General features: G+C 41.1%; 1 protein-coding gene across 1 annotated transcript in view; it reads right to left on the reverse strand.

The window, feature by feature from the left end:
* Cep126 (centrosomal protein 126) overlaps positions 1-7,002 on the reverse strand; it is a 58,044-nt gene extending 51,042 nt beyond the window's left edge. The window contains exons 1-2 of the mRNA XM_057767976.1: positions 6,676-7,002; positions 5,426-5,545 (exon numbers count right to left, since the gene is read on the reverse strand). Coding sequence (XP_057623959.1) covers positions 5,426-5,545; positions 6,676-6,788 — 233 coding nt within the window. The 5' untranslated portion in view covers positions 6,789-7,002. The remainder of the gene's footprint in view (positions 1-5,425; positions 5,546-6,675) is intronic.
* Between the last annotated feature and the right edge of the window lie 6,500 nt (positions 7,003-13,502).

Here is a 13,502-nt window from a genome sequence, read left to right on the forward strand (position 1 = left end):
AGTCAAAAGATATGTTGCTTTGAAGAAGAGGTTTTGCTTTTGTTAATACAGAAAATGAGAGGCTGTGGATTCATTCTGGGTTAAGAAAAATCAGGTTTAATCAAGCCAGACCCCTTGAAAAATCTCTAATAGGAGCAGACGTACTAAGTGATCCAATGTTTCAGAACACCTCTGCTGCAGTTTCCTCTGATTTCTACATTTAGAACAGCTTCAAGACTGCTCCCAGAGAAGATACAGTTTCACAGAACACTCCATAATCCTAAATTTTCTTTGGGTCCCCATAAGATTATCAGTGCCCCAGTCAGCAAGAAGTAGCCTAGAAAACTATGCCCACATTCTCAAAAATTGGATTATGGATGTCTGTCTTTGTTTAGATTGTTGGTTACAAGTTCCTATGGATAATGGTCAGGAAAAAAATCTAAACAAAGGAAATTAGATTCAAGGTTCTTGTTTTGAAAAGGAAAAAAGGGGACACAGATATGATGGATAAAATGGCAGATTACTGAATCTACTTTGAAAAGAAAAAAGGGAGGCTATAGATAGGATATGATAAAAAGGTAGATTATGGAATCTACTTTTAAAAAGCAACTACTAGTTTTAAATGTTTTACATTGGATTTGATTTTTGTATATTGTATACAAATTTTGTATATTGATTCAAATTTGAGATTAATTTGGTTAGAACATAGTGTATATACATTTCTAATCTTGTTCAAGGTATTGTACCTATACAGTTCATTTAACAGTGTAATGCAAATTTCTAGTCTTGGAAAGTTATTATTACCAGCTGTTTAGGATAATAAGGAAATGCAGGTTAATAATTAGGCACCATCTTGTCCCAATAGAATAATAAATTATAATAACTACTGTCAATGACATGGAGAAATGAGATTCTTTTATGTTGCTTGCAAGAATCAAAATAAGTACAGCTTATTGACACACCAAAAAATACAACTCTCACCTCAAAGGGACTAAGAGATAATTAATGCTGGAGCCAAATATAAGTAAGCGACCCATTGCTTGGCAATGTAGATTTGAATTACTCCAAATATAATGTTCCATATATGGTTGCAGTTTCATGAAGTTTCCAGAAAAAATAAAGTAATAAATCCAGATATTTTTAAAACATACTGGTAGAAACATCAGGTGGTTAGGTTATAGCGAAGGAGGGAAATTGCTGCATATGCTTAGATTCTGTCTAGTGTCTTCTTAGCTTTTGAGTTGGTGGAAGCTAGAGGTCTCCCTATATATTTTGAAAGGACTTACCAAATAGCCACAGAATATTAGGTCAAACATAAAGGAGGGTAATAAGTTGTTGTTTAGAGAACTAAGAATGTCTAGGATAATTTTATTCTCGACCTGCAGTCTTCTAACTCTCCACATTCACTGAAAGTATAATAAAATCCATCAGTCTTGTAGAATAATTAATGTGGGGGCAGTTCTAAAGCATTTTTTTAAATGGGAATGTCAGCTAACAAATCACCATGAAAACAGTGTGGATGTCTTTCAAATAACTAGACACAGAAATATTCTCTGATTCAGCTATTCCACACCTTGCAAAATATCCAGAAGAAATGAAGTTAGCACAAACTATCTGCATTATTGTGTTTATTGTAGCACTATTCTTATAAGCCAAGTTATGACATCAACTTAGGTGTTTGTCAACAGATGAACGGACAAAGAAAGTATGGTAATCATACACAAAGAAGTGCCATTCATTCAGAAGGAAGAATAAGATCCTGCCATTTGCAGAAAAGCGGATGGAAGTAGAGGACACTCTAACACACAAATACTGAGACACAGAGTGCCAAGCAATGTCCTTTCTTTTTCTTGTATGTGGAAAGTTAAAACAAAACAAAACAAAGGGCCTCAAGTGTCAGAGTAAATATCAAGGACTGGGATATGAGTGAGTGGGGGTATAAGACACAGTATAGTGGGGAGAGTAAAAATGTGACTGGCGGGAAAGTACAGAGGGTGTAATGGACATGACCATGGGAAGCTTCATGTGTGTATGAAAAACCACAGTGAATAAATCAGTGTGTATGAAATAATCATGTGTGTATGAAAAACCCACAGTGAATAAATCAGTGTGCAAATAGTTCAAGTTAAAAGAATTAGAGAGAAGACATGAAAGGACAGAGAGATGGTAAACAAGCACGTGACGAATATTCTATCCCATTAGTCATTAGGGAGCTGTAAACATAAAACACAGTAGGAGCTTTCTATACACCTAGCAGAACGGCTAATTCAGAAGTACTGAGAGAAGCAAAGAGTGAGCTATGTGGATCTGCATGTTATACTGCTGCGGGTACAGTGGGCTATTCTGTAAAAGGCTAGAGATCATGTTTACAAGCCAGTAATGTACTCCTTGCCATTCATTCCAGAGAAATTTAAACCTTATGTTCATATGAAAACTATACATGAATGTTTGCAGCTTCTATCCACAAGAGCACCACACTCACAACCATCTGTGGGTAAGCAGTTTGAAACCTAAATGCTGTTGTTGCAGGGCTGTGGCCGTAGCGTGGTGGTGGAAGTATGACAACAAGCAAAACTACTACTAAAATCTCAACCACCACCACCACTAGCAACAGCAAAGTCTCAAACACTTGAGCTCAACACATCCGTGGTACATGTGCATACAGAACACTACCCGACAATGAAAATGAAGGAACTGAGAAGTACCGCAGAGCTGTTCTGAGAGAAAAACATCAGTCCCCAAAGGCTGCATATGACACAATATCATTTACTTAACAGTGCAAAATGAACCAAACCAAACCAAACAATAAATGAAGAACAAGAGATCAAGGGGTAAGAAGAAAAGGCTGTGGTCATAAAGGAGCCCATGAGCGGCCCCGTGGCCACTGACATTGGCGGTGACGTGGTCAAAGGCACACGGAAAATTCTCACAACTGCCAACGGAGTTGCGATTATTTCACGAGAAAGTGGTGGATACATCTTTAAGTACTTCATTTACATCACTGCTATAGGTGAAGACGAGTTGTATTTAATATTCTTACATTCCAATTTCTGCATTTTAAATTACTGAAGTTAAAATTGTATACATCAGTTTAAAAAAGAGCTGAATTTCAAAAAAGTTATAAAGAGTAGAGAAGTCAGAAAATCTTCAAAGATCTTACCAATGTTCTCTGTAGAGCCCACTTATAGTACACTGCATGCATGTATAGCAAACCACAATGAGTAAGTCGATATGCAAGAAGTTAGTAGTTAAAAGAATTAAAGACATGAAAAGAAGAGGACAGAAAAACAGAACAGCTCAAGAATAATACAGTAATATAATAGCATAGGCAATTCCATGTCTGCTATACCCAAATGTCTAAGGTACAAAATCAAACTACTTTTACCAATGAATATAAAGCTTAAAATGTTAAGTTATTCTAGAAAGATTTACATTAAAATATTAAGTTTTCTTGATCTATAAGAATTCTGACAATTCTATTCATGCGCATTTGTAGCAGACTCTTGACTCCTGCCCTTATTCACTCAGTTCTGAATCCATCTCTATGCTTCTGCATTTGCCTAGACAGGGGAACAGCTTTCTACTGTACTTTTGCTTTAAAGTCAGTTTTTTTTTTAATCTGCTTCTTCTTTGCTATAATGAGCTAATTTATAAATTTAAATCATGGAACATCTCTAATTTTGTTTCTTTATTATAATGTAAAGATAATTTCTTTATAATCTAGCACAGGGCAAATTGGCATACATATTATTTCATAAATTACCTCCTATCATCTGATCCTCATCCACATTTTCCACATAACACGTACATACATCTTCTGTCACAGTTTCTAACATTAGACTTTCTTTGTATTATTCTAGCTACAGAAAGTATGGCTCCTTTCATGTCCCTTGGCTAACAGTGGCTAACTATTCTTCCAGGGATTCTTCCTGTCCTATAGTCTATGAGATGTACTTCTGCTCTGCTTCATAGGAGATTTAACCACAGTACTTACTGAGTGTCATCTCACATTGCTACATTATTATCAATTTGATTGGAAGAATATGTCTTTTACTTTTTACATTGTAGAATATGAAATCTTAGAGATTCTTAGTCTATGACATTTTAAACAGTTAAAGATAGCTTCCAAAGATAATGAAAAAAAATGGCAGGTGAAGGGAAAATGCTAAATGCTAAAAAGCTTACAATTCTGACTCCAACTTGAATAGACAGGATAAAACAAAAGTCTATAGTCATCTCTACTGACAGCTGTCATGTGCCTTATTCGATCCTCTGAAACCAAAAAGTACCAGAAGACCAAGAGCTTACTAACAAAACCAAAAAGTTATTGAGTTATTCATTCAATAATTCAACATCGCTGAATGATGGAAGGATTAAGTGCAAGAGAAATACAACGGCAGAAAGAACTTCCAGTTGAACAATTTTGTAGTCCACATGGGATCGCAGCATGTGCCCAATGAGTTGGCTAATGCACACCAGGGGTCTCTACTACCATGAATTACAGTAATATGGGGACGGCTCTAACGAAAAAATTTAAATGTTGGATAACCACGCTGACTGGAAAGATGGCTCAATGGTTAAGCACTTGCTGAGGACTTGGGTTCAAGTCCCAGCACCCACATAGTGGCTCACAACCATCTGTAACTTCAGGTTCAGGGAATCTGACAGCTTCTTCTGGTCTTTAAGTGAGTATCAGGTGTGCATGTGTGCACTTACATACATTCAGGCAAATACTCATACACATTTAAAATAAAAATAGCAAAATCTTTAAAAATTTAAACCAGGTGGTAGGTGGTGGCACATGCCTTTAATCCCAGTACTCTGGAGGCAGAGGCAGGGAAGATATCAAACTGTGAGTTCAAGGCCCCTGGTCTACAGAATGAGTTCCAGAGCAGCCAGGGTGACACAGAGAAACCCTATCTTTAAGAAACAAAGCAAAACAAAACAAATTTAGTAATTTAAAATCCTAAAAATGCTACGAAGTGGTTGGATACTTTTGAGTTTTCTCCACAGGTAGCTCTTTTGGTAATGACTTAGAAATTGTAATTTAAGGCCTTCTATCATTGTTTATTTTTCCCCTCTTTTTGTAATTGAATGAGGAGGGTACCACATAGAAATTATATGAATGGTAACTCTAAATCAAATTATAGTCCATTGAAGTTAAGTACTTGTTGATCTTTTAATTAACTATGATATGATACAAAATCAAAAAGACCATAAACTGTTCTGTAACAAGAAAAAACCATGACAGTCACAACCGGCAGCTAGAAAATAGACTTGGTTTTCCAGGTAGAAAAAGAAAACTTACAAAATCATGGGCATCTCAATCATTTGTTCTATAAATAAAGCATGGTCATGACTCAAGTCTAGGAAGCACCCCAAAGTAGAGAAACAACTTAGAATAACTTTGAATTTTCACACTTCTGAATAAAATACAATTACTTACTTTCTTCTCCGGTTTGACTCCACAAAATATTTACGTGCTCGATTCCGACATATTTTTTGTTGCTGTAGTAGTATCTGGCGTTCTTCTTCTAAGTTTTTCTCGAGATGGGTTTTCATATCTCTAGTGATGCCATTTAGTTAAGAACAACAGTGTATCTTCAGTGAGTAAGTGTCTGATATAATTAGAGTCTCATGGTAATGACACTACAATGCTTTTGTGGGACAACTAATATGTGTACATATTAGTGTTGATATATGATAGCAAAGGTTATATACATATACACCAGCTGAGATGGTGTTTGGCATTAATGGAGCCCTAACATACCTGTCTTCCCCAGGAGATCTGCATCCTTAGAACCTAAAGCAAGGTCTGCAGAAGAGAAGACCCTTAGCGAAAATTGATGAATTGCTATTAAAATCGTAAAAGAGTGAAAAAAAAATTCCTGAAGAAGTTGGGACCTAAGGAGGCAAGGAAATGGAGATGGTGGTGGTGGTAGGAACCCAAGTGAAGACTTTCCATTCCCTGAAAAAAACAGAGATGACCATACAACGCCATCACTGTCAGCTAAAAGGTCCCTTGAGAACGCAATTCTAATTATCACAACGTTCTCTAGAAGAATAAAGATACTTTATATACTTTAAAGGCAAAGCTTACTGACATTCCCACTATGTTACCAACAGTAACATCAAATGGGAGCTTGACTATTTCTCAGGGAAAAATCAGAAATAATCCAGGCTGTCAAATTTCAGGTTCCCTGCTCTGCCTTTCTTGTGCCTGACAACAGAACGGGCAAAGAAGGAAACAGAAAGATCAGAACGTGCTTGGGTTCAGAAGCTCTGGGACGGGTGCGGGGTGCGGGGGTCAACTACTAAAAAGGAATACCACAAATTTTACTCTCTGTGCATTTCTTTAAGAGCCCCGACTAAATGAGGAGTGTCTATAAAAGTAAAGAGTTTTACACTGTAATTCGAAAAGGCGAATTTTCGCCCATCCAATACAGGGCCGATGCATTTTAAAATTCACAAAAATGTGACAGCCAAGTCCAAGTGTGGACGCGAGGAGCCAGGGTGGCAAGGGGAGGGGTCGCGAAGTAGGAGAAAAAAGTGTAACTTTAGGTCGGGGGCGGGGTGGGGTGGGGTGGCAGCTGCTAAAGCGAACCCCCGCACTGGAAATGACTTGCCGGTTTCCATGCCCCTGCGTGCGTGCTCCCGGGAGTCTCAGGCGCCGCCAGGATGCAGCGGGAAGGATACAGGTAGGCGCCGGGTCGCGGCCGCCCGCTGCCGTCCCGGGCGCCCAGCGAGTCCGAGGGGCCGGCGCCCAGACCCGCGCCTGCGCTCTGGGCTCCGGGCCTGCCCGCCAGCATTCTTCACCCTAGCGCCATCCGCATGGCCGCTCGGCCTCCCTCCTCCCCGGTGCTCCGGGCCCGCACGCGCGCGCGTCTCCCGTCCGCGTCACCGGCGTCGCAGGCTCGGCCGCGGCGGTCCTGGCTTCGCGGCCGCGGCGACTGTGGCGACGACAGCGGGGAGGGCGGCGACCTCGCGGGGCGACAGCAGAGGTGGCGGCTGCGAACCCGCCGCAGCCATCTTGACAACCAACCGACGCAGCGTCCTTCGCGACCGAAACCAGGGGGAACGCTGGGCGGGGCTGCGGGCAGGGGGCGGGGCTGCGGGGGGCCGAGCGGCCAATAGGGGCCCTGATCGCTCAAAGCGGGCTGGGGTCAGCTGAGGTAAACTGTGGCAAACCGGGGTTAAACAGAGGCAAGAGAAGCCGAGGTTCACTGAAGTACACTGAGGTGAGGGAAGGTAAGCCTCGGTAAATTGAGGGAAACTGAGGGAAGCTGTGATAAACTGAGGCAAGTGGAGCTAAATAGGTTTACTGAGGTGAGATGAGGTAAACTGAGGCAAGCTGAGATTTTTTTAAAAAATATTTATTTATTTATTATGCATACAACATTCTGTCTGTGTGTATGTCTGCAGGCCAGAAGAGGGCACCAGACCTCATTCCAGATGGTTGTGAGCCACCATGTGGTTGTGGGAATTGAACTCAGGACCTTTGGAAGAGCAGGCAATGCTCTTAACCACTGAGCCATCTCTCCAGTCCCTGAGATTTTTTTTTTTTAAACTTAATTAAGCAGGAGCATACTGAGGCAAGCTGAAGATAAACGAGGGTAAAAACTGAGTAATCTCAGGTAAACTGAGGGGAGTAGAGGTTAAATTGAGATGACCTGAAGCAAGCTGAGCTAAGCAAATTGAGGAAAGTTAAAGCAAGCTGAGTTGTATGATAGTACTATCTTGTCGAATTGCCAGCAGACAATAAGATTGAGACTTCTTATTACTTATGAAAGCTTGGCCTATAGCTTAGGCTTATTCCTAACTAGCTCTTAGAGCTTAAATTAACCCATGTATATTAATCTATGTTCTATCATGTGGCGTTATCTCTCTTCCATCCTGCATCTCCTGTTTCTCCTGGTGTCTTTCCAGGACCTCGATTATCTCCTCCCACTTCCTCAGTCTGCCCAGAAGTCCCACCTATACCTCCTGCCTAGCTATTGGCTGTAGTATTACTTGTGTTTTAATAAAGTTTGCCTAAAGATCAGAGCACAAAGCAGCCATCCTAGTCAGTTATACAGGCCAGGGAGTGGTGGCACACAACTTTAATCCCAGGATGCAGGAGACAGAGGCAGACAGATCTCTTAGTTCAAAGCCAACCCTGGGCTACATAAGGTTGAATCTGTCTAAAAGAGAAACAGCTCACACAAAGGTGCTCCCAGCACTTGGGATGACATGCCTGTCATCGCAGCACTAGGGAGGTGGAGGGAAGAATATAAGGGGAATAGACAGGACCTCAGTGGTGTGAGCCGTCTTCAGGACTCATGGAGACAGGACCTCATCCATTTCCGTCCGAGGTAGAGGTAAGAGCCAGTGGCTGGCTGCTTTGCTTTTCTGACCTTCAGCTTGAATCCCAATATCTGTCTCTGGATTTTTATTATTCGTGCTACAGTTGGCCCTTCAGCTCTTTATCAAGACAGCCACAGCAATGTATCTTCACCCAGTGCACAGATACCTCACAACAGAGTTGAGCGGGTGGCAGCCCCTTTATTTCTGGGGCTCGCAGTTGTGAGTGAGAACAGCTGAACTTTAGAGCTTGATTCAGTTCTCCCCTTTGATGGTGTTTTCTGGAGGACACCGACAGAGGAAAGACAGCAGATGGGAAATCCCTAGATATGGACAGACGTTACTTGGCAGTTTGGAAATAAGTATTTGGTGCATAATTTGTTAGGTATGGAATCCTGTGGTTTTAGGTCATGAGTCTTCCCTGGGTATCACTCTCTTGAAAATCGCTATCTCTTTAAGATAAAAAAAAGAAAGGAAAAAAAAAGACTTGCTAAGTGGAAAATTCCTTCCCCTACTTACTCTCCTCCACGCCTCGAGACTTCTGCCTCCCTCTCTCCACTGCCCTACTTATAATGACTTCACTTCAGCGAATCCGTATGGTCCTCGCTTGCTGCCAGAGTCTGCAAATGGACCATCACAGCAAAAGTAGCCTAAAAAGAAGTCCAGATTTAGCTTAATAATCTCCTGGGAAGATGTGCCAGAAGAGATCATCGTACTGAAATGACTTTTGTACGGGAAATTAAACAGTTTTGAGTCACTAGGTTAATAGCTATGTAAGTGAAAATTTGGAACAAGGCTGAGCCTTTTTGTTGGAGCCCAATGTAGAAACATAAATTTTGACTGGATATTAGTTAGTTGTAAATTTTTTATTTACATTTTATATGTATAAATACTCCCAGATTGCTTAGCAGAATGTTCAGAACAAAAAGAGATCACTCTGGAGCATTAAAATATCTTTGCCTTTGCAAATTTCTAGCACTTCAACAAACTTTTTCAGCTGAAAGTATTTTAAAACAGACTCCCCCCCCCCTTCAAATGGAGATATTCTGATTCAATCGGGTTGTGTTCAGGGGACTGAGCTTTTTAATGTGTCGCAAGTCCACATTTGATTTTAACTGCAAAGGGCTTAAGTTTCATTCATTGTCACGGCAAGATGACAAAACAAAACATATAATCCTAACAAGAAAGGGAAACTGTGTATGCTGGGACAGCTGGTTATGGGGCCACTTTTGAATGCCCTAACCATAAGCGTCGGCTCTGGTTCTGTTTCCACTGCTGAGCAAAGTAGGGCACTGCAAAAGGCAAAGGAAAGTGAGAAATTTATGGTTGCTATTTACAATATTTGCATTTTAGCTTTCCTGAAAATTTTGTTTAGACTGTATTGTTTAGTAAGTGGGAAACGGTAGCCACATTACTATTGTTTTACATGGTATATTGATTAACATTAAGAAGCATGATTTCACATCAGCACGGTGTCATCCTCGTAATCCCTGCCCTTGGGAGATGGGGCCAGGAGGATCATCCTTAGCTGCAGCATGACTTTGACGCTTGCCTGTCTAAAAACCACAGAGAAGAAAGGCATGGTTTGTTTTCTCAGTGTCTACAAATGCCTGCTCAGTAGTTACTCTTCGTCTAAGTGTTGCTTTGTAAAAGTAATAAAAAATAAAAGGAAGATTTAACTTAAGGTTGTTATCCATTTTTTAAAGCTACAGGTTTGTTGATTTCTAATTCTTTTCTTAAAACTTCAAAATATTAAGCCAGTTTTCCTACAGCCTATTTAAGAGGTTCATTCCTAGAATCTAAAAAACAGGGAGTTGAGAGGCAATAAAATTAAAGGTGAAATACTTGGATGATAGATAATTTGAAGATTTTTATGAAGTTCATCTTTTGCCAGGAAAGGTGATTGTGAGGTCTTGGGCAGTAAAATGCTTGTAAACACAAGGGGCTGTGTTCAGATCCTCCACACCCACAGAAAAGGCCGGGTGTGCTGTGCTGTGCTGTGTTGTGCTGGAGTCCTGGCACTGCGGGGGGCGGGGTGACGGGAGACAGGCAGATCCTTGATCACCAGCCAGTCTAGCTGAACTGGCAAGCTTCAGGCCCAATCAGGGACCCTTGTCTCAAACACTAAGGTGGGGAGTACTGAAAGATAGCCGATGTCAAATCTGACTTCCACAAACATCTGTGTCCCCTATGGACACTACATAAAGAATAAAACTAAAGCACCAATATTTTTCATAAAGACATCTTAATTAAATATAATGCTTAATTCATTTACATTTTCTAACAATACAACTCATTTATTAAGGAGTTTTTTTCTCTCTCTACTTACGTACCTATCTCTCACATCACGTCTACTATACGCAAGTACTTTCTAGTTACTGGGGGTTTAGTGATGAATAAACTTCAAAACATACTACTCTTGTAGACAACCAGAGTTTGATTCCTTGCATCCACACCTGGTGGTTTGCCTCTGCCTGTAGTCCAGTTCAAGGGAGAGATGAAGTGTTGGACCTCTGTAGGCACGTGCACAGACTTCCACATCATTAAAAAAGTAAAAATTAAAAAACTTCAAAATGTTATGGTTTGAAGCTTATATTAAGTTTTCTTGCCAGTAGAATATGTTAGGTTGCAAAACTACTTCAGAAAAATGTAGTTGAAGCAGGGCGGTGGTGGCGCACACCTTTAATCCCAGCACTCGGGAGGCAGAGGCAGGCGGATCCCTGTGAGTTCGAGGCCAGCGTGGTCTACAAGAGTTAGTTCCAGGACAGGAACCAAAAGCTACGGAGAAACCCTGTCTCGAAAATAAAAAAAGAAAAAGAAAAAGAAAAATGTAGTTGTGTGGAAAGAGAGAGAGAGAGACCAGAGAGAAAGAGAGAGAGAGGGACAGACAGACAGACACCAGAGAGACTGTTGCAGATAGAGTGCTCAAGAATGTCCTCTAAGGAAGGGAAACTAGGTCAGAATACAGGAAGGGGAGTCTGACTCAGTCGTCTGCATGATGAATGTAAAGAATACATAGTCTATATCTGGTAGGGTCTTAAAAGGACTGATGTGAAGCCAACCTTTAGTCGAGAGAAGGGCATTTGGGCGTAAGGATCACTGGAGTGTTGCACGATTAATAAAGACTCAGAGACAGATATTGGGGTTCAATCTGAAGAGCAGAAAAACAAAGCAGCCAGCCACTGGCTCTTAACCTCCACCTCAGTCTGAAAATGGCTATCCTGCCTCCAGGAAACCTCAGAATGAGACTGAGAGCTCTCTTCTGTTTTATAATCCTCTCTAGTGCTGGGATTAAAGGCGTGCACCACTACCACCTGGTTTCTATGGCAAGCTAGTGTGGCTACTGGGATTAAAAGCTGGCCAGTGTGGCTGTTTTACTTTTCTGGTCTTCAGGCAAGCTTTATTTATTAAAATACAAATGAAATGCCACTACACTGTAGTTATTGTGAAGAAACTAATGTAGAGACTGGGACTAGAAACAGGAAGAATAGCCTGAAGGTTGTCACAGGGTATTGGGGGAAGTTGACGAGAGACTGCCTTATGATTGCAGTGATAGAAATGACAAGTGTATAAAATCTGAACCTTTAGTCAGTAAGGTGTGTTGATAGGTGGTTATAGCAAGTGCGAGGAAAATATCATTATTGACTTTCAGGACGTGGGTGATGGTTTAGCAGGTAAAGATGCTGCCACATCTGAGGACCTGAATGGAATGCACATTGTGGTAGGTGAGAACCAAGTTCTGAAAGTTGTCTTTTGGCCTCCCTAATCATGCAAGGGCTTACATGGGTGCACACTGACACTGATCTGATAAAATTAAAATATGGCCTTCCAATTCAGAATAATGAGCATTGTGATTTACTTAAACAGGGAAGAACAGTAGGAGTGGGGCGAGGCCTTTCCAGCACAATCCATGCCGGAAAGCTGAGCTGCTGGGTCCTGTGTGAGCAGTCCCAGCTTCTGTGGAGGGAAATAAAAAATTAAAGAAAGGAATAAGAAGCCGGGTGGTGGTGGTGCACGCCTTTAATCCCAGCACTCGGGAGACAGAGGCAAGAGTTTGAGGCCAGGGTGCTCTACAGAGTGAGTTCCAGGACAGACTCCAAAGCTACACAGAGGAACCCTGCCTCGAAAAAGCAGGAAAAAAAAAAAAAAGACAGAGTGAGAGAGAGGCATAAGAGGCTTCAACTTCATTAACATCTCATAACTTAATAATGTTCTACTTACAAAAGAAACTGAAAGCTGTTTTATTGTTATAGAAATGATCTCAGTGGAGAGATGGCTCAGTGGTTAAGAGCACTGGCTGTTCTTCCACAGGTTGTGAGTTCAATTCCCAGCAACCACATGGTGGGTCACAACCATCTGTAATGAGATCTGGCGCCCTCTTCTGGTGTGTCAGCATACATGGAGGCAGAATGTAGTATATATAATAAATAAATATTTAAAAAAAAAGAAAAGAAATGATCTCAGTGGAATACCGGACCAATTAGTAGGAAAATTTGAGACAAATTAAGTTTAATGGGGTTTCTTGATGAAAGAGTAATTATTGAATCAGGTAAACCACAGAATTCAGAGAGCTCCAGTTAGCAATGTAGTCACAGATTACACTCCACACAGAAACAAAATAGAGATATCTGTCTGGGTGCAACTAGGCACTTTTAAAACAAGTTTAAAAACTAAATATTTATTTTATGTGTAGAAGTGTTGTGCTTGCATGTATACACCATGTGTGTGGTAGTTCCTATGGAGACCAGAAAATAGCATTGGATCACCTAGAATTGAAGGTAGTTCTTGTGGAGACCAGAAGAGAGCATTGGGTCACCTACAATTGAAGCTATGGATGGTCGTGAGCTACCACATAGGTTCTGGGAACTAAAATTCGGCCTCTGTAAGAACACACGCTTTTTAAGCCAAGTGGTCGTACCACTCCTCCCCAATTTAAGCCCACGAATCCCCTTCTCTACCTTCCATAGCACGCGTTCTGTTCTATGCTCCCCTTTGTGTCTTCTTCCCTCTCTCCTGTTCTGCATCCTTTGTAGCATCCTGACCTCTGCAGACACAGCAGGTTAAACACAGAATTCTAACAATTTGAAGTTAGGAACCACAGAAGAGAGAGAAGGTGCAGTTTTGTCTTTCTGGGCTTAGGCTGCCTGATTAGTATGGCATGTTCTAGTCCCATCTACCTTGCT

This window comes from Chionomys nivalis, chromosome 4 (genome assembly GCF_950005125.1).
Source record: "Chionomys nivalis chromosome 4, mChiNiv1.1, whole genome shotgun sequence".
In the NCBI taxonomy this organism is placed as follows: domain Eukaryota; kingdom Metazoa; phylum Chordata; class Mammalia; order Rodentia; family Cricetidae; genus Chionomys; species Chionomys nivalis.